The sequence below is a fragment of the Dipteris shenzhenensis genome, chromosome 7 (assembly GCF_047967505.1).
Source record: "Dipteris shenzhenensis isolate YYH24624 ecotype China chromosome 7, Dip_SZ_1.0, whole genome shotgun sequence".
Taxonomy (NCBI): Eukaryota; Viridiplantae; Streptophyta; class Polypodiopsida; order Gleicheniales; family Dipteridaceae; genus Dipteris; species Dipteris shenzhenensis.
This window is the reverse complement of record NC_141602.1, coordinates 945,647-967,033: the sequence shown is the minus strand read 5'-3', so window position 1 is coordinate 967,033 and position 21,387 is coordinate 945,647. Positions and strand designations below refer to the sequence as shown.

The following is a 21,387-nucleotide window of genomic DNA, read 5'->3' as shown; positions in this document are numbered from 1 at the left end:
TGAAATGGGGTACAGGTTATGGGATCCCGTTAAACGGAAGATTATACGCAGCAATGATGTCATCTTTAAAGAGGATAGTGTACACAAGGAACCCGTGCAACCTGTGGAATACAGGAGGGTTATTTATGATGATGTTGGACAGCAAAGAATGCCCTTTTATTTGCAGCAGCAAGCTGCTGCAGATAACCCTGTTCAAGAGGGTATACAGGCTGGAAATCAGCCAGATAATTTTGCCAATGATGCACCACTGGATATGCCAGCAGATAGGGCTGTAGAACAGCCAGATATGGTGGTACAGCCACCCGTCATGCATGACGAACAGGCTGGACAGCAGCCTAATCCGGAACATTTTGTTAGGAGGAGCACCCGTGTACAACGGCCTCCTGACAGGTTTGTTCCAGGAGCCAACAATGTGGCTGATTTTATCATGTTGACAGATTGTGGTGAGCCTTCCAGCTTCAAGGAAGCTATGGGAAGAACAGAGAAAAGGAAGTGGGAGAAAGCCATGCAGTCTGAAATGGACTCTCTACTTCAAAATGATACATGGGACTTGGTGCAGCTACCTGCAGGCAGAAAGGTTTTGCCATGCAAGTGGGTTTACAAAGTCAAAGTGGATTCAAATGCTTTACCGAGGTATAAAGCCAGATTGGTTGCCAAGGGATTTAAGCAGGAGAAAGGTATTGACTTTGATGAGATCTTTTCCCCTGTAGTCAAGATGACTACTTTGAGAGCAGTGTTAGCTCTTGTTGCTCATGAGGACATGGATTTATGTCAGATGGATGTGAAGACTGCTTTTCTTCACGGAGATCTCCATGATGAGATCTATATGAGTCAGCCAGAGGGATATGCTGTTAAAGGGAAAGAGCAGCTTGTGTGTAAGCTCAAGAGGAGCTTGTATGGACTCAAGCAGGCACCAAGAGAATGGTACAAGAAGTTTGATGTCTTCATGCAATCCCAAGGGTATCATAGGTGTGAAACCGATCATTGCTTGTACACCAAACGGGCAAAGGATGGCAGTTTGATGCTACTCATTCTATATGTGGATGACATGCTGATTGCCAGTAAATCTCAGCATGAGATTAGTGCTTTAAAGAAACAACTGCATAAGTCTTTTGACATGAAAGACTTGGGTGATGCCAACCATATTCTTGGCATGCGGATTACTCGTGACAGGTCCAAGGGACTTTTGTTTCTGTCACAGAAGGAGTACATTGACAAAGTACTGCAGAGGTTTAAAATGGAGGGGGGGAAGTCTATTAGTACCCCGTTGCCTCCACATTTAAAACTCAGCAGTAAGGACAGCCCCAGATCAGATGATGATAAGGCTGAAATGGCCAAGGTTCCGTATGCATCTGCAGTTGGTTCTTTGATGTATGCCATGGTTGCCACTCGTCCGGATATTGCTTTTGCGGTGGGAGTCATCAGCAGGTATATGGCAAATCCAGGCAAGCGGCACTGGGAAGCAGTGAAAGGTGTCTTGAGGTATCTCAAGGGTACCAAAGACTTGTGCATATGCTATGGTAGGCAGGATGCATTGGTGCATGGTTTTACAGATTCAGACTATGCAGGGAATGCAGATAACCAGAAGTCTACTACCGGTTATATTTTCACATTTGCAGGAGGTGCTATATCATGGGTGTCTCGGTTGCAGAAATGTGTTACACTGTCAACTACTGAAGCTGAATATGTTGCAGCCATTGAGGCTTGCAAGGAAGCAATATGGCTTACTCGGCTGATGGGAGACTTGGGCATTACAGGAGATATGCCAGTTTTGCATTGTGATAGTCAGAGTGCTATCATGTTGGCAAAGAATCCGGTCTTTCATCAGAAGACCAAGCACATAGATGTGAAATATCATTTCATCAGGGAGGTATTGGAAGACAAGCGACTTGAGCTTGTGAAGGTACATACTGATGATAATCCTGCAGATTTGCTCACTAAGAGCTTGCCTACAGAGCGGTTTGCACATTGCCGCCACATCATGGGATTAGGATGAGACCACTCTTATTTTATGGTCTTGTATACAGTAACTGTATATTGCTGTAACTTTTATTCTTTTCTCCCCTTTAGGCATATTGGCCTTTAGGTGGGAGGTTGTTGGGCTAAAGGCACATTGCCACCCCTTTATTAAAGATATGACACCTATGACTGTCTTAAGACAGTCATAGGGGGAAAACCTAATCCTAATAAAACTTAAGAGTTTGTGGTGTGGCTCATCACTTCACACCCGCATGTTTTGAGTCTCACTCTCTCCCTCTTGTACTTCTCCCACTCACCTTCCCCCTTCATCAGGTTCACATACGTCCATGTGCATAAGACGGCGTTCAGAACTTCTTTTGGGTTGAATGAGTTTTTGGTACCACCTTCAATCGCATGATGGACAGGATCTTTCAAGACCAGAGAGCCTTCGTGGTACATTCTTTGATGACAAGATTTAAAGAGTGGGTATCATCAGGTTCGCATACGTCCAGAAGATGTGCATAAGATGGCGTTCACGCCTTCTTTTGGGTTGTATGAGTTTTTGGTCATGCCTTTCAAACTCACTAATGCTCCTGCCACCTTCAATCGCATGATGGACAGGATCTTTCGAGACCACAGAGCCTTCCTGGATACATTCTTTGATGACATGATTGTGTTTTCGAAAGATGAGGAGGAGCATCGGGAGCATCTCGCGATTGTGTTCGCTTACATTTACAGATTTATGAGAAGGAGATGTTGCTTGTACTTCATGTGTTATCCACTTGGAAACATTATTTATTGGGAGCTGATTTTACAGTACAGACGGATCATCAGTCTGCACGCTACTTTCTAACGCAATCTAAGCTATCCGAGAAGCACATGAGGTGGGCAAACTTCTTGTCAATGTTTCATTTTCAGATTGTACATATTCAAGGCAAGAAGAATGTGGTTGCACTTGCTTTGTCTAGGAAGCCACAAGTTTCAGCTGTGACAATTGCTTATCACAATGAGTTAGATGTAATGAAGGATTACAATGCGGAAGATGAGAAATTTGCTGAAATATATGACCAGCTTAATGATGGACAGAGGCACGAGCATTATGTGCCTAAAGATGGGTTTATGATGATGCATGGCAGGCTGTGTGTATCTAAGCAGCTAAGGCAGAAGGTTATGAGTGAATGTCATGATACACCATACGCAGGACATCGTGGTATTGATGCCACAGTCAAGGCAATAGAGCATTTCTTTTATTGGCCTACACTGAGTCGCGATGTTGAGGAGTATGTTCGCACATGCATAACCTGTCAGAAGGTGAAGTATGATCGCAAGAAGACTCTTGGACTGTTACGTCCTTTTCCCATACCCGATGGACCATGGGAGAGCATAGCTATGGATTTTATTTTTGATTTGCCAAGGACAGCTACAGGTAATGATGGAATCGCTTCAGCAAGCAAGCGCACTTCATTCTTGTATGGAAGAAGATTGGGGCAGATCATATGACGAAGTTATTTCTGCAAAATATCTTCAAGTATCATGGTATGCCAAAGTCCATTGTGAGTAATAGAGACCCACGCATGACCAGCTTATTTTGGTGGGGACTTTTTGAGAATATGGGCACTACTCCCCTATTTTCTTATGCTTTTCATCCACAGACCGATGGGCAAGCGGAGAAGGCTAATTCCACAGCTCTAGATTTGTTCAAATTGTTGGAATATGGAAGCAAGAACTAGAACTAGAAACTGGAAATGAAATAACAAGATTGAAAGACAAGAAATACCTTGAGAAGAGTGTAGACAAGACACAAGCTAGACTGATTGATTACAATGATGTGACCCATGAATATATGGGCCAAAGTACAAGACATAAAGCAAGAGTGCTAATGGGATAATTGTAGAAGTGCCACATGGCACACACTCAAGACATAAAGACTAGACTTATACTTAGACAAATGTAGACTAGGAAATAGTACACTTAGTGTGCACTTATCTCCAACACCCTCCTTAAGTGGACACTAGGAGTAAGACAGAAAGACAAGACTAGAAGACAGACATAAAGACTGATAGACTGAGAGACAAGATAGAAAACATGACAGACAAAAGATCCTGAGACACCCCTCCTCAAGTGATATCCTCATATGGGTCCACAAGGGTAGGGACAAGATGGATAAAACACAGTCAGATTGATAGAGAAACAGATAGACAGACAAGACTAGATAGACAGAAGACTGATTGTAGACAAATAGAAAGACCAAGACACTAGAACCCCTTGACCTACATCATCGGTGGTCAAGGTGGTAGACAAGACATAGAAGTAATCAGAAAGCCCACTTCTCATCATGTGAGGAAGGAACAGCAGGATCAGCTGATGGAGATGTTGCAGCAACATGGGCTGAGGTAGATGCAGGGGCTGATGTAGAGGTTTTGGAGTAGCAGTCCCTCTCCCAGTGATTATCACGGCCACAAATGGTGCATGGATGAGCCTTGAAACAGTCCTTCTCCATATGATTAGTTTTGCCACAATGGGTGCAAGGCTTTCTTACCTTAGAACTTCCTTTCTTTGCTAAAAATGCAGTGTCAGTTACCTTTCGTTGTTGAGTTCTTTCTTCCTCTTGGAGAGCATGGATGATACCCTCAAGAGAAGGATTATTATGATACTTGAAGGTAGTGACAAGAGTAGCATAGTGTCAGGTAAGCTTTTGAGAAGCACAGCAATAGCAATGTCTTCGGAGATGGGAGACTTGACTGACGCAAGCTGAACCATAAGACTGCGAAGATAATTGACATGAGAGGCTATAGTAGCTCCTTCCTGCATATGTAGATCAAAGAATGAGATCATAAGTGCAATCTTAGAGTTTTTAGATCGGGCTCCAAAAAGGGTATCCAAAGTGATCCATGCTTCAGGAGCAGACTGTATGTCGGAGATGTGATGAATGTAATCATCTCCAAGGCCGAGCAATATGATAGCATAGGCTTTGTCGTTCTTGGCAGTGACAACTTGCTCAGAGGGACCTTCGGGAGCAGCACGGTGAACAATGTCCCAAAGACCTTCTTTCATAAGATGGCACTTGATTTTGATTTGCCAAGTATGAAAGTTGGACCCATTGAATTTGTCGATAGATATGAGAGAATGAGAGGAAGCTGCCATGTGGGAAGGTCTTACCTCTTGCTAGGATGCAAGGGCAGTGTCTATTCCCTTACAATATTTGCAGAAATAAATGAGAGGAGAGATCCAAGAAGCCGGTTCTCTCACCACTTTGTCAAGGCCATAGCATATGACAGCCCATCGAAGCAGGAGGAACCAGGAAAAAAGAGAGACTGCTCAGCAAACTGAAAGAGGCGAAGCACAGTACCTTAATCCCAAGCAGAGGTAGAGGTGCAAAAAAGGGCGCACTTTAGGAGGTCGAACAGATGGCGCAGATCTCCGTGAAGATGGAGCAGATTTCGAACAGCAGCTGGAGAAGTCGGTCTGTGCAGGTACGGATTCCGTACAGTCGTACGGACTGTACGGACATCTGAGTACGGACGGCGTGCGGCGTACGGAGTACGGCCAGCGTACGGACCACGTACGGAAAGCAGGTACGTTGATGCAGGAGCGGGTGCAGAAGTGACAGCAGGACTGCGCAGATCTGTCACTCAGATCTGGCAGAAATGGCGCTCAGATCTGTGGCTGAACTGCGCAGATCTGGCGCTCAGATCTGGCAGAAATGGTGCGCAGATCTGGAGCGCAGATCTGACGCAGATCTGGAGCGGGAATACACAGATCTGGCGCGCAGATCTGGAGCGCAATGGCAAGGCAGAAAGAGGGAGAAAACTGAGAAGAGGGGCAGATCTGCAGCGGGGGAGAGATCTGAGAAGAGGCAGACTGAGGGGAGAGAAGAGGGATCAACCTAGCTCTGATACCATGTTGGAATATGGAAGCAAGAACTAGAACTAGAAACTCGAAATGAAATAACAAGATTGAAAGACAAGAAATACCTTGAGAAGAGTGTAGACAAGACACAAGCTAGACTGATTGATTACAATGATGTGACCCATGAATATATGGGCCAAAGTACAAGACATAAAGCAAGAGTGCTTATGGGATAATTGTAGAAGTGCCACATGGCACACACTCAAGACATAAAGACTAGACTTAGACTTAGACAAATGTAGACTAGGAAATAGTACACTTAGTGTGCACTTATCTCCAACACAAATACTATGTTTCGGAGCACCAGTCATGGTGGGAGAAGTTTTTACCATTAGTGCAGTATGCATACAATAACACGGTACATTCTTCCACACGTAAAGCTCCATTTGAGATAGTGGAGGGCCGACCTTAGATTCCACCCATCTTGCAGACGAAAGATAAAAATTTTGAGGCTGATAAGTATGTGGAGAGCTTGGACATAGCTTATTAGAAGGTGAAACAAGCAATGCAGAAGTCATAGGAGAAGCAAAAAAAGGCAGCAGACAAGCACACGCGTGACATTGTCATCAAGGAGGAAGGTGATTATGTCTTGCTGTGTTTTCAGAAAGCAAGGCTGAAAAGTACACGGGGTCGTACTCGGCTATTTCCTAAGCTGAATATGAGGTACTATGGGCCTTTCAAGGTAACTCAGCAAATTAATGATGTAGCATTTTGCTTACAGTTACCTGACCATTGGAAGATTCACAATGCTTTCCATGTGAGTCTCCTTAAGCCTTTTCAAGGTGATGTGCCTATGGATCTGCCTCCGGAGATCCAGCCAAAGGTGGAAGACATGGATGAGATCCTTGTACTCGAGCAAATTCTAGCACATAGGGAAAGGAAGGTAAGAGGTAAAGTTGCATGACGCTACTAGGTGAAATTTTGCAAATATTCATCATTGAATGCGAAGTGGATGGACGAGGAAGAGTTAGCAGATACTCCCCAGGTGTTATAGCTTTACCTTGAAGCTTTCGAGTTGGAGCCTACTTTGCTAGCACTCATTCACGTTCAGTAGAGCGCCATGTGTCTGTAGCATTACCTGATGCACAGGGGGGGAGTTAGCAGATACTCCCCAGGTGTTATAGCTTTACCTTGAAGCTTTCGAGTTGGAGCCTACTTTGCTAGCACTCATTCACGTTCAGTAGAGCGCCATGTGTCTGTAGCATTACCTGATGCACAGGGGGGGAGTTAGCACTTCCATTCCTTTTGTACAGACCCGCTCATGTATCTAGAGGACACTTGGTGTTGCATTTTGTTTCACCCAAGGTACTGGTTGCTAACAGTATCTTCGCCGCGTGAGGGCCTCTATGATTGGTGTGCTAGCCACTTGGTTATGATGCACCTTATGTGCAAAGTATTTTGTATTTGTTACAATGGCTCTACATATACATATTCATTGTTGGTTGACTTGTTGGCAGCATTGGTACGCTGTCCTTTCAGGTTTGGTTGGTCTGTTGGGTCGTTCCCATTTCAAACTTGGTTGATCTGTTGGCGGCATTGTTGGCTGTCTTTCAACGGGTAGTGCTATGAGAGTAGGGTTTTGCAGGATGATGAAAGACATCTAGGCATTTTATGAGAAGGAATTGCTGGCTGTAATTCATGCACTTGCTACATGGAAGCCCTGTTTACTTGGGGCTGATTTCACAGTGCAGACAGATCATCAGTCTTTGAGATATTTCCTCACTCAGACGAAGTTATCTCAAAAGCATATGCTTTGGGCCAATTACTTATCCATATTTCAATTTCAGATATTGCATGTGGAGGTCAAAGGTTATGATATAAATCCATGCTCCACCATAGGCACGGCATAGAGGCATTCATGCCGCAATCAAGGCAGTGGAGCACTTTTTCTATTGGCCAGCTTTGAGATAGGATGTGGATGCCTTTGCTAGAACATGTATCATCTGTCAAAAGGTCAAGTTTGACCAACAGAAAACACTTGGATTGTTGCAACCATTGCCAATCCCAGATAGACCGTGGGAGAGCATTGCCATGGATTTTATATTTGATCTGTTCCTAGGACACCTACGGGGAATGATGGCCTTTGAACTATTATATGCCGGTTCAACAAGCAAGCACATTTCATTCCGGCAAGGAAGAAAATTACAGCAGATCACATGGCAAGATTGTTCATGCAGAACATCTTTAAATATCATGGGATGCCTCAATCTACCGTAGTGACACAGATCCGCGCATGACAAGTTTGCTTTGGAGAGGGCTCTCAAGAATATGGGCACTACAGACCAGAGCCTAGCACCCCTCTAGACAGGAGCAGCACGAATCCCAGACACCCTAGGAGACACCTTTAGAGGGAGAGTGGACCCAGGTGGGAAAAAAGAAAAAGAAACGAAATAAATTGGCTCGAAAGCGCCGTATACAATGAGCTAGACGTAGGGAGAAAGAGAGCAAGATGACGGGCACCCATGGAGGAGCAGCCGCCGCAGGAGCCTCTCGTTGGAGACCCCTCCCCCCCATTAGTAGGGGCCACGGTTCAGCCTGGTGATCCTCCAATAGTGGAGGTACAACGACCATAGTCACCCTTGCGTCAGTAGCGTGCCTCAAGAGCTTGTGATGTTGCGATGGCAGAAGCTGTAGAGGGTAGCCTGACAACGGTTGAGGAGAAGAGGATTCAGAGCCTTGCTGAAATGTTGTGTCTGAGCATAAGACACAATGGGAGCAGTATTTGCCCTTAGTGGAGTTTGCCTACAAGATTACTGTGCATACTTCCACCAGGAAAGCTCCATTTGAAATAGTGGAAGAAGGGAGGAAAGTCCCACCTATCTTGCACACTAAGGGTAAGATTTTTGAGGCTGATAAGTACGTTGAGAGCATGGATGTGGCATATCAGAAGGTAAAGCAAGCTCTCCAAAAGACTCAAGCAAAGCAAAAGAAGGCAGGTGATCATCACCACCATGAACTAGTGTTTAAAGAAGGTGATTGGGCTCTTTTGTGTTTTGAAAAGGCAAGGTTGAAGAGGGGAAAAGATCGGTTGTTCCCCAAGTTGAGTATGAGATACTACGGGAATTTCCAAATTTCACAAAGATCATCGATGTAGCTTACAGGTTTAGCTACCAAATCATTGAAGGATCCACATTGCTTTCCATGTGAGTCTGAAACCGACCTTCGGGAAGTCCATGGTTGTGGCACCTTCAAGCTTAGCACAGTGTAGGTCTAGAGCATTGCCTGATGCTCAAGAGAGGGGTAGTACCTCCGTTGCTTTGATACAGAAAGTCTCTTATATCTAGAGGTTGCTTGCTGACATTGTATGTTCACTCGAGGTATTGCTTGCTGATAGTATATCTACTTGAGACTTCTATGATCAATGTACTAGTCACTATGAGATAGGGCTTTGAACAATCATATGCTATGTCAATTTTGTAATACATGTTTCTATGATGGTAGAATCACATGTATTTCAGTTATTGCATATCCTTGTAACGTCCACATGCAATCGAGGTCGGTTGCCGTGTTTCAATAGATGGGTATGTCACGAGGGCGTGAGTTTTTGAACTTGCATGTGGAAAGGACCCTAGAAAACTAAGTGGGCAAGGCCATGGATGTGGGTGTGCAAAGTTTCTCCTAGGGATTGGTGCCTTGGGGGTAAATTTGAGGATTCGTCCAAAAAGGGGGCAAAGTACCCTTAGAAATCAAGCTGGGCCATTGGTTAGGTCCTAAAATTTTCCCACTAGAGGGGGCAATGGGGGCAAATGAAGAGGGGGATCCCACGTGGCATTTCCCACGACTTGGATGGAATTAGCATGGTTGCCTGTGGAAAGTCCCAAGAAAATTCACGTAAGGCAAGCAAGCTGGTCGACGACGAGGAGTTCACGATAGATCTGTGGCTACGTGATCTGTACAGACAGGTGTTCTTCCACGTACTCCTTATCTTTAGCTTTGGCATCTTGATGTTCTCTTTAGCCAATTGTAGAAGAGCCTCCATCCTTTCAGAGCCATCATGTGTTTGCTTGATTTTTACAGCCATGTTTGAAATTGTGGAAGGCATCCCAACTTTTCACCCATACATTGCCTCAAACAAGTTCTTCCCAATATATAAACGCTTAGTATTATTGTAGTGAAATTCAGCCAGCCTAGGCGATTTATCCCAAGACCTTTGAGTGCCATGGTAGAAGTGCCTTACGTATTCCTCCACCCATTAGTCTCACGATCGTATGCAATACGACTAGAAGTGTTGTCCCATCCTCTATCTGTAGAAGGCAGCCCAATGATGAAATCCATAGCTATGTGTGTTCATTTACCTTATAAATGAGCAATGGAAGCAATAAAACCAACTAGAAGTTTACTGTCCACTTTATTTTGCTGACATGGCAAGCATTCTGAACTTCCTTATGCTTTCATAGGTCTTTGTGATGCCCGTAAGTCCTACCATAGGGGAAGAGTGCAACTCCCTCCACACCAACATTCTGAGTCTCAAACTAAGTGATTTTGTCCCAAAAGCACAATAAGCCATTATCCAAATAAGACTGCATGGCTGTGTCCATTCTCCCACGCATTTCGCCTTTGAGGGATCCACTCAAAAATCCCATTTTGCCCACAATGTGCTTGAGGTATTCGACCTATTTTGCCATAAAAGTGTACTTGCTAGCCTTAGCAGAGAGCTGATGCAGCCACAAGCTTTCCAAAACCTGTTTGACACGCTCAATGTGCCCTTGTTTGATCTTGCTGTAAATGAAGATGTGATTTTAAAAAATGATGTAACGGAATAGAAGTGGCTGCAATCTCGTGCTCATCGCCAATGCATTAGTCAATCCAAAGGAATCAATTTGGACATATACAAGCCCCTTTCTATGCAGAAGGTTGTCTTGTGCTCATCACTCTCTTTCACCTTGCTTTGGTGGCATCTTGACCTCAGATCTACCTTAGTGAAAAGTAAGCACTTGGAGTTCGTCCAATAAGTCGTCAATCTTCGGGATCGGAAACCAGTTTTTAATAGTGAAATCGTTGAGAACCCTGTAACCAATGTACATGCGGTACAAGCTATCTTTCATTTTAGCAAAAGGCATTGGAGAGGCAAAAGAGAACTGCTATGAGAAGTTCTCAAGCAACTCTTCTCCGCTACTTCCTCCATTTAGCCTTGTCGATGGGCTTGCAATTTGGCTCCAAGACTATATAGCATGGTCAATATCTCTCTTCGGAGGTAGCTGATGTGGCATATCAAGAAATTCTGAGAGTAATTGCTGCATATCAACATCCTCCACCCGATGGACACTCCATGTATGAGGCTAAATCATATGCAATGCATTCAGGACACTACGTGAGATCAGCAACACTTTTGGGGCTGTCCCTGCAACAACATTGTTTTGTCTTTCCGTGCAAAGAAGAGAGTCGTGGCATTCATATCGATAATAAAAATCCCCAATGATTTCATCCAATCACATCCCAAAACAATGTCAACGGGACCCATGGTCCAAGACAAAGAGATCTTCTGTAAAGGCATAATCATGAATCCATGCATCCTGGCAACATAGCTTGCTAATCATGAGTTGTCCATTGGAAACCTCGACTCTCAATCCATGGTCAATCTCCATAGCTGCATGCCTGACTTTTTGTATGGTCTTAGTGTTGATCAAACTATGGATGTTCCCGCTATCTGAAACATAAATTGGCCCTATTTTTTATGTCCATGATGGCCCTGGTCGCATATGTAGGAACAAGAATGGAGAAGAGTTGTGAACACCAGAGAACAAGAAGTGAACACAAGTGAACTCCAACTCAAATGTCCAACCAAATGAAGTACAAGTACTTGGTATATATAGTCCAAGTGCTAGACCACACAAAAACTCTAAAATAGACTAAGTAGTCTATCCTACACCACCATATCATTGTATATATCTCTACAAATCCCCCCTCAATGATATCGCTGAAATGCTATGGAATGATCTCAGAAGCACCTGCAGTACCTAAAGTACCATGGCTGCACAAATTCATCCACATGTGGATTTAGCAACCTATGGGAGTACAAAAGAAAACAATGTCATTTTACAACCCCCTTGACATTGTTTGAATGTCTTGTATCCCCAAGCCATGTCAATGTTGTGTGAAGAGAGGCATTGACAGGTTTTTTGTAAAGATATATGCCACATTATCTTCAATGGAACAATTTGTGAGATCAATGAAGCCATCTGTGATACAATCCCACACATAATGATAGTGAGTTTCTATGTGTTTCATGCAAGCATGAAATACAAGATTGTTTCCAATAGCAATGCAACTCTGACTGTCACAGAAGATCGGAGTTGTGTCACCATCCTGAACATGATAGTCATCCAGAAGCTTCCTTAACCACATACATTCCATAGTGGCTATGAATTTGCAGCTTTGTATTCTGCTTCACTGGAGGAAAGAGGCACGCGGTCTTGCTTCTTATTGAGCCATGAGATGCACGCCTGATCCCAATGAGAAGGAATAGCCGGAAGTGGACCTGCGATCATCGATGTCCCCTGACCAATCTCGGTGAAGCCACTCAGAGAAATGTCACCATCTGAAGCATAATGCAGCCTTTAGGAAAGTGTACCCTGTACATATCTAAGAACCCTCTTCGCTGCATTCCAATGCGTGACTGTGGGACAATGCATGAACTGGCTAAGAAGCCCTATGGCATAGGCAATGTCTGGTCGAGTGGAGCATAAGTAGATCAAACTGCCCACCAACTGCCTGTACAATGTGCCATCAAACTTTTCAGCTATATCATGCTTACTTAGCTTAATTCCTTTTTCCAATGGAGTGGTCACAGGCTTACAGTTCTCCATCTTAAATTTCTGTAACAACCCCTTCGAATATTTTGTCTGTGACATAGAAATCCCCCCTTGGGTTTGCCAAAATTCAATGCCACGGAAGTAGTGTAAGAGGCCCAAATCTGTCATGCCAAAAGTTTGACACAAGACGGACTGCACTGCTGCAATTTGCTGCAAATTGTGGCTGGATCATAAAGCCTAAAGCCTTGACTTTCAATGCTATACCCCACAAAGATGCATTTAATGATTTTATCATCAAGCTTGGATCGATTTTCAGCTGATAACAAAGCATATGCAACAGACCCAAAGACTTTGAAATGATTCACCTTGGGCTTGTACCCATAAAAGGCCTCAAAGGCGTCTTGTCAACCAATGCTTGTGTAGGGCAGCGATTCTAAATATATGTGGTTGTAACAATTGCTTCACCCAAAATGCTTTTAACATTCTCTTAAATTTCAGCATACACCATGTCATCTCCATGAGAGTCCTATTCTTCCTCTCTGTAATCGGATAATGCTGAGGCATGTATGGCACCGTTTTGTGATGCCTTATCCCATGCTCTTTCATATATCCCTCAAAAGCATGTGAAGTATACTCTCTCCCATTGTCAGAATTAAGTGTTCCAATTCTAGAATTGGTTTGGTTCTCAGCCAATGCTTTGAACTCCTTAAACTAATTGAACACTTTAAATTTGCTTTTCATGAGAAAGAGCCAAGTGAACCTAGAATTATCATCAATGAATGTGACAAAATACCAATAGTCTCTATGGGTTGTGACATTCATTGGTCCACAAACATCACTATGCACAATCTACAACACCCTGTGTGCTCTTACTGAACCTGGACCATCCTTTTGGAATGCTACGTGATGCAACTTTCCAAGAGCACAAGCTTCACACACCTCTTGAGCGGGCTGCTGTAATTTTGGCAAACCTTCAACCATATTATGATAATGCAAATATGCCAAAGCTCTGTGATGTGCATGACCAGACCTGGCATGCCATAAATCATCCGAAGTAGCAGAAGAGACAGCCATAGAATGTTGATTATATAGCTGAGCATCAAGCTTGTAAGGACCCATGTTGGCCTCATAAGAACCTGTAGCCACAATCTCATACCCTTTCTTTGGATCCTTGATCCTGCATTGATCATCCTAAAATTCCACAAGCATATGCTGATCATGAGCCATGGATGGAATGTAAACAATATTTTTCCTCAAGTCTGAAACATACCAGACATCACGCATATACTTTTTCTTTCATGAATTCAGAAGGATAGGAACATCTCCCACTCCTGTAATGTCATGAGTGGCATAATTGGCACAAGTAACCAGTCCAAACCACTCTTTTCTGTGAGTCATGTGCTTTGATGCACCACTATCTAGATACCAAGTATCTATGGCAAAAAATGAAGAATCACTAGATGAAGCAAGAGAAGCATCATGTCCAACTAAATCCCCGTGGCACCAAAGCTGTCCTGAAATGCAGTAAACACATAATCCTTTCCCTCTTCTGCAGAGTTTGCATGAGATGGTGAAGCATTGGCATTTTCAGCTGGTGCCACATAATTACTACTTGTGCCTTGCCTCTTTTTCTCATTGGCAATCCTTTTCTGGCAAGCTGCAATGTAATGACCAGGCTTCTTGCAATAATTGCATCTCTCTTTCTTCACCTTTGCATCTTTATCTGCATTCCCTGCATTTGTATTTGCATTACCCCCCTTCATGGGCTGATAAGCATGGCTGGTCTTTTTCTGAAATTTACCCTTTCCATGAGTTGGCAAGTGCTTGCTCACTCTGAAAAGAGGAACCGGCTGACTTGGAAGTCCGCGTTTCTTCCTGTAAGAGCAAGCCAACTAAATCCTCAAAACTGAGTGGAGCAGCACTGAGCATAATGGTCAAGGAAGTAACAAACGTATCATATGAGGGTGCTTGACTATTAAGGGTGATAGAGACAAATTTATTGTCTTCTATATCCTCATTAATAGCTGCGAGCTCATCCCGAATGTCAGTCATCTTTGCAATATGAGCTGAAATAGTTTGACTTTCCTGCATGGACAAGTCATTGAGCTTATTATTCAAAGCAATGCTTCATGCTTCAATCTTCACATTCCACATACTTTTCACTCTATCCCAAGCTGCCTTTGAAGTCTTGCAAGACTTTATAGTGGACTTAATGTGTGTCTCCACAGACAACGCAATCAAAGACAAAGCTTGGGTATCCCTTCAATCAAACCTCCTCTGATCTTCTGTGGAAGCGACATGAGTAGTGGTAGTAGTGGTAGTGGAAGATGCACTAGAGCTAGGAGCACCAGGTCTAGTCTCATCCCCATTCACAATGTCCCATAAGCCCTTTCCAACCAAGATATTCTTCAATGTAAACGACCACAAAGCATAGTTGGGTCCATCCAACTTATCTGCATTAGTCATGTGCCGAAATTCTCACTAAGAGACATAATTGCAAGCTCAAGAATAAATGCAAGTGTACCTGCAAAGGAAAAGACAGCAAATGGACAACTGAAAGACCACAGACTACTATGTGATCACTGCAATGGCTTCCACTGACAGTGACTGCTCTGCAATAGCAATAAATCCGCCCCAAAAATTCTGCTAAAACCTCAATCCCTTCCGGGATACAATGCAATCAAGCACAAGTGTCACTGCCCACAGTAATCCTCAAGCTTAGCCAATCAATGGCTCAAAATGCATTAGCAAACTCTTGCTCAATAGCCATCCAAAAGTGCATCAACTTACAGCCAACACCTGGCTTCAAAATACACAACACCTAAGCAATGATTTGCACTTAATGTGCAGCCCAAAACTGTCCCAAATGCACAGACACCTATGCAATGCAATCTACAAGACACCTGTGCAATGCTATCTATAGGAACCAACTGAGAGAGGCTGAAAATGAGCTCAAACAAAGATCAAGAGCTGGAGCAAAAGAAATAGCTGAGCTAGGAATGCAAATGGTGATCTGGAGAGGCAAATGGTGAGCTGAAGAGGCGATGGGCAGCAATGTCAAGGTGTACGGTTAGCAAGAGCTGGTCTTGGACTGCAAAGCCGAGGTGTACGGCTGTATGGATGGCGAGGCTAGCTGTTCGAGGCTATGGGCAGGCGAAATGTACGGAAATCAGTAAAAATCAGCAAAATGTAAATGATATTGCGGGTATCTTCTGATCTATTGCTCAGAATGAAATTCTGAGAACACGAACAGCTCCTAAAGGGGGGTAAACCTCCAGCACAACTACTCAAACTCCTACGGGTTGCCCGACGCAGCTACTAAACTTCTGAGATCCAAAATTGCCTAAAACAATGCGTGCGCGACGCAAAACGAAGTTGCCCAACTGAGGGGTGCTTCTTGGTGCAAAATCTTGCAACAAAACTGAAGCTCGAGATCACACGAAGCTTGTGGGAGCTCAAGATAGCCAAAAGAGAAGTCGACCAGCAACAAGAACTAACTTCTTCTCCGCGATAGAAGTGCAACAGGAGCACGCGGGAGAACGGGGAAGCAAGTGACAGGGCTCGAAGGACTAGCTTTGATACCACATGTAGGAACAAGAATGGAGAAGAATCGTGAACACCAGAGAACAAGAAGTGAACACAAGTGAACTCCAACTGAAATGTTCAACCAAATGAAATACAAGCACTTGGTATATATAGTCCAAGTACTAGAGCACACAAAAACTCTAAAAAAGACTAAGTCCTACCTCCACAACCATATCATTGTACATATCTCTATAGCATAAGTATTCTACTACCAGACATTGTCAAATGCCTAAGTGGGGCTGCTACAGCTTTCTTGTCATCCTACTCAAGCATTCTAGGCTTCTTCTCAGCCTCCAATGCATTCCCATAGGCTCCGGCACCAATTTTGTTGTCTTTACTAGCATGCTTTGGCTCATATATCTCAGCAAGCTTGGCAGCAAACTCGATAGTTTGGAGCTCGTGGGCCGTCACATTAGATGTCAACGAAGGGTGCAACCGCTACATAAAATGAAGCAACTTTCCTCTCTCCAATATGTCATGCACAAAGAGGAAAAGTTCCAAAGTGTTTCGAATCTCAGTAAAGGACCTACGAGGGAGACACCATTAGAAGAAAGATGTTAAGGGATGGGTTTCAACAAAATCTACATAATTTGATTGCCTACCTTATCTCTTTTTGCATTCTTCACTAACACACATAGATACCATGTGTACCGAGATTATGATATTTTTGCATTTAAGGACTATGATAAGCTCTATAATCTCAAATTTGCTCAACATGGGAGAATCTCAAGGTCTTCATTCAAATAAGAAAAAATATGGTGTCCACATTAGTTGCAGACTGTGTAGCTCCACTACATTATTCACCAAGCGCCCACAAGAACATGAGCCTCTCCTAACACCTTCTTAAGTTCATTGAAAGCATGCAGGGCAAACAAGAAATACCTGCACTGATGCGGCCAGCCAAATTGCCACAGCTACTTCCAATAAGCACGATCCCTGCATCAGATTGGGAAATGCAAAACGATCCATTTTCTCAAGTAAGCTTGTTTCTAAAGTGCAATGAATGAGTAGCGAATGTAAAAATAAAAGCTAAAAGCATAATTTCACTTGAGCACTGTCTAACAAAGGCATAAGGCTATAAGGTTACCTGAATCATCAATAACAAGAGTGGTGGTGCATACAGCAAAACACTCATCTTCACGGAAACCGCAAAACTGTGTGAAAACCAATGTACAATCTTGTGAGGGCTTCTTTGGGTGAAGGAACAAAAAATCTAAAGCAATGTATGGTTGTTGCTGAATGCAAGGATCCTCCAGGTCGATGATGCTAGAAATTTATTTCTCATTGCTATAAAATTTGAAAATTTCCTTGTAAGAACTCACCTGAAAACAACCAATCCAGACTTCCATTTGTTGCTCTGGAAAAAGAGAATGGCTAGATGAGCCAGAGTTGTAGCGATGCAATCATTGAACAGTCTCAGCACGAATATAGAATGCACCCTTTTTGATAGGCAAAGCAGACAGAGGGCCCACGGTGGTAGCTACAAGACAACAAGAAAATATTAACAAGAGGCTTCGCACCACAAATCGACTAACATTTTGTGATTGACTATCAGCAGTCCAGAAGTTGAAATGCTCAAAGCAAAAAGCTTAAAGGTGCAGCAATAAGCCAATTCTTAAGATTACAATGCCAAATTTTCCATTTTAATACCTGAACTATGCAATATCAGTAATTACAGGACATATTCTAGGGAAAAGAACCCTGGAATAGCTTGTCAAATATAGTAACATCCTCAAGTCATTGATACACCATAAAAACTGAAACTTTCAAAGAGAGAGAAGGAAAGAAAGAAGATAAGTATATTAAATAAAGCGGAAGACTGAGGTCTACGAGACTGAAGAAACCAGATACAAGAAGGCTAGGGGTGAAGCCATTTGAGTGGAAAACCACACCCATGATTTAAAAAGAAAAATAAAATACTACTACTACTGAGCTACATCAGTTATAGACTTGAGGGTCTTTAAGTTTAAATTTGGGCTCTTTAATCAGGGCCTTGCCCTCACGATAAACTGTGTCCTTTCGGGCTCCCTTTACCTTGCTAACTCTGTTTCTTTTTGGCTCAATTGGAGCGAGCCCCTGGGCTATCCACTTTGTATCTTTCAGTTTGCTAGATTGTTTGAGTATATGGACTCTATTAGTGTCAAGAGCTCATGAGTACGGCATGAATGCCATCTAGCTAGACCTTTGTTTTACAGTCTTCTAGCCACTCAATGGCTGGTAGTGCTCTCTAAATCCATCTGTAGGTCTCATCAAATATCTCTTCATCTTATACCACCCCTTAGGTAAGCTCCCTATCTTGATTTTTCATTCCTTTGTCTCTCAGCTTGCTCTTTGGTCTCTCAGCTTCCTCTTTGATCTCTTCTCTTACTCGTGTGACCACTTTACTAGTTACATTCTCTACCATTGTGGATTGTACTTCCGTTATCTGAGTAATGATCGTCCTATTGACGGAAGAGGCAAACTCATGAGGTTTGGAAGCAATGGATTCAGGTAGTACCTTTTGTGGGGTGCCTTGCTTCTCTCTGTTTTCCATTTCAACAGCCTTATCTTCAGCTCCAGATTCTCTTGCTGCAAAATATTGAGTATTGATCAAGCTATTAATGGAAGAAACGAACAATGAGGCTTGGAAGCAATGTATTCATGTAGTACCTTCTGTGGGGTGACTTGCTTCTCTCTGTTTTCCACTGCAAGAGACGGCCTCTAAGTACGAGCTTGCCTTGTTTCTCATATGGCTTCCCATGGGTCTTCATGCTTCACACGAGGTCTTCTTTAAATGGCAGGTTATCCTCATACAGAAGAGGCACAGATGTTGCGGAGGGAATCTATCACGGGGGTGTAATTCTAATTATTAGAATTTGTGTGTGACAGCCCAAGCCCTAGAGTGGTAAAAAGGCTAACCTAGTGCATTAATTTCTAGGGCCAAGGGCAAGGGGCAATTGGGTTAGAGAGGGGTAAAAATCCCTATCGCTAAAAATAGCTCCAGGAGCCACGTTCAGCTAGCTGGCTTGGAAAGCAAGCAGAAAAGGTGAAATTTGCTTTGAGGCTTGTTTCTGGACCACAAAAGAGCAGGGAGAGGCAAGTCGCAGGCTGGGAGAGTGCTCCAAGGGTATTCTATCACATCGCCTTGCTGATTTTCGACTACCAGGGTAGAGTGTGGGCTGTTGGTGGGCTGCCACAGGATATGCCACTTGAAGAGCAACTTGAAGTTGATGAGCAAGATGAGGTCTTGAGATTGTGACACATAAGGATCGGGAGGTTAATGGTAGAGTTGCCAAACGCTATCAAGTGAAGTGCAAGAATTATCCTGCGAACGATGCGATCTAGATGAAGAGAGTGAATTGGCAGATTCACCTCAGGTTTTACAGCTCTACCTTGAGGCATTTGGTCTCGAGCCTACTGCGGTAGCGACTCATGCCAGTTCAGCGGGACACACGTCTGGAGTATTACCGGATGCTCATGGGGGGGGTAGCACCTCCGCACCCACAGTGCAGACAGGCTCACAGGTAGAGGTTGCTTGGTGACACTGCGGTTTCACCCGAGGCACTGATGCTGATAGTGTTTCTGCCGTGAGACTTCTATGATGAGTGATCATGACACTCTAGTTGGTTGATACACTGCCATACGGATGGATCTGCAGTCCTCCTGTCTGTACATTGTATTTTTGGTACTTCATGTGATGTTGTACTATTGATTATGCGTTGTTTATGCCTATTGTGACACCCTATTCTATTTGCTATAATTTTGGGACAGCAAACAAGATAGTTTGTTGTTTCAAGAGGGTGGGGTATGTCACGGGGACGTGGTGGTGATGGTGAAGTGTCTAAACTAACTGTCACTGAATTTAGCCTAGGGTACCAGGCTAGGGGCCTTAGTTAATGCCCAAAAGGTACCTACGATTTCATGTGCAATAAGTGCAACTCCTAGTGCTATTAGAGTGGTTCCAATTTCTAAGGTCATTGGTTAGGTTCAGTGGGGTCATTCTTTAAAAACTGACCCCCTAGAGATCCTACAAACTAGGGTCATTGGTTCCCAAGCATTAGGGTCATAGTGTGCCATCTGCCCCCTAGGGGCATTAAAATCCCACGCCTCATTTTGTACATGTGTCTGCATGTGGCTTCTCTGCTTGCCTTGTGGCACCTAGGTGTCACCCCTGGAAGCCCCTGGAAGGCCCTGGAGCCCTTCTTTTCCCTTCCTTGCTAATTTGAGACTTCTCCCCTACCAGAGCAGCCTCATTCTCTTCATGGCAGATTTTTGCAGCCTCCCTCTTGCTGGCTGAAGTGGATTTTTGAGCTTTCTTCGCGACAGTTCTCCTCCCCTTGGTGCTCTATGCTGCTGGCATGCTTCCTCGACTTGGACGCCTCCATTCTAGGCCATTTTTGAAGCTTTGCTCGACTTTCTTTGCGACATAAGTTCTTTCCTGCATCTGAAGCCATATTCTTAGACGCCTTACTCCTGGCCTCTGTCTGGTGCAAGGCGCACTGAGTTTTAAGGTGTTTGTGGGCTGAAAACTCCATTCTGGTGGACGCATTCATGGCGGATTTGCTACAGCTTGCTGGACGCTCTCTTTTCTGATCTTTTCTGGTGCTGGAAGATACTCACAGGCAGCTCCCTCCTACCAGAGTTTGCTGTCTGCTTTTCAACCTACTTCTGGAGCTGCTTTGGGCTGAAACAGCCTCTTTCTATTCGCTGAATTCTCATCTTCTCTTCCTACTCTATGCTACTGCCATTCCTACTGAGTTTCTGCAAGGTTTGATGCCCTGCCATTGGCCCGGGAGAGGATTGGGGCATTGGTTGTGATACTCTCTTCTTGGGGGTGCAGTGGCTAGCCTTGGGCTCAATAATGGCTTGGATATGTGTGAATGCATTGCTGGGCATGCTGTCAGATTGGTCTACTTGTGTTATGCATGACTTCTAAAAGGAACCAAAGGAATAGCACTGGGAGTTGGTCACTAGCACGACCACAGGTTGGCATTGTACTGGGTTGCACCTGCAGGTGAGCTCTTGGAGGGAATCCCTTTGTATTTTGAGCTAACCAGTAATTAAATAAATACCGCAATGGGCGCCAAGTGTTGGACCCAATAGGTGTCACTCTTTATGCTTTTGAGTTGTCTAAGATGGTTCCATGATGCTATGCCGTGAAGTTTTACGCTCTGAGTTTTGTTTGTGGACAAAGGCAATGTTT

At 43.8% G+C, this 21,387-nt stretch overlaps 1 protein-coding gene across 5 annotated transcripts in view; it reads right to left on the bottom strand.

Moving 5' to 3' along the window:
* Positions 1–21,387, bottom strand: part of ALG3 (asparagine-linked glycosylation 3) — a 134,717-nt gene that overhangs the window by 65,742 nt on the left and 47,588 nt on the right. For all 5 annotated transcript variants that reach the window (XM_087376881.1, XM_087376879.1, XM_087376878.1 and 2 more), the window contains 3 exons: positions 17,528–17,685; positions 17,293–17,359; positions 17,088–17,141 (listed from right to left, as the gene is read on the bottom strand). In XM_087376881.1, the coding sequence (XP_087233007.1) occupies positions 17,088–17,141; positions 17,293–17,359; positions 17,528–17,685 (279 nt within the window). The remainder of the gene's footprint in view (positions 1–17,087; positions 17,142–17,292; positions 17,360–17,527; positions 17,686–21,387) is intronic.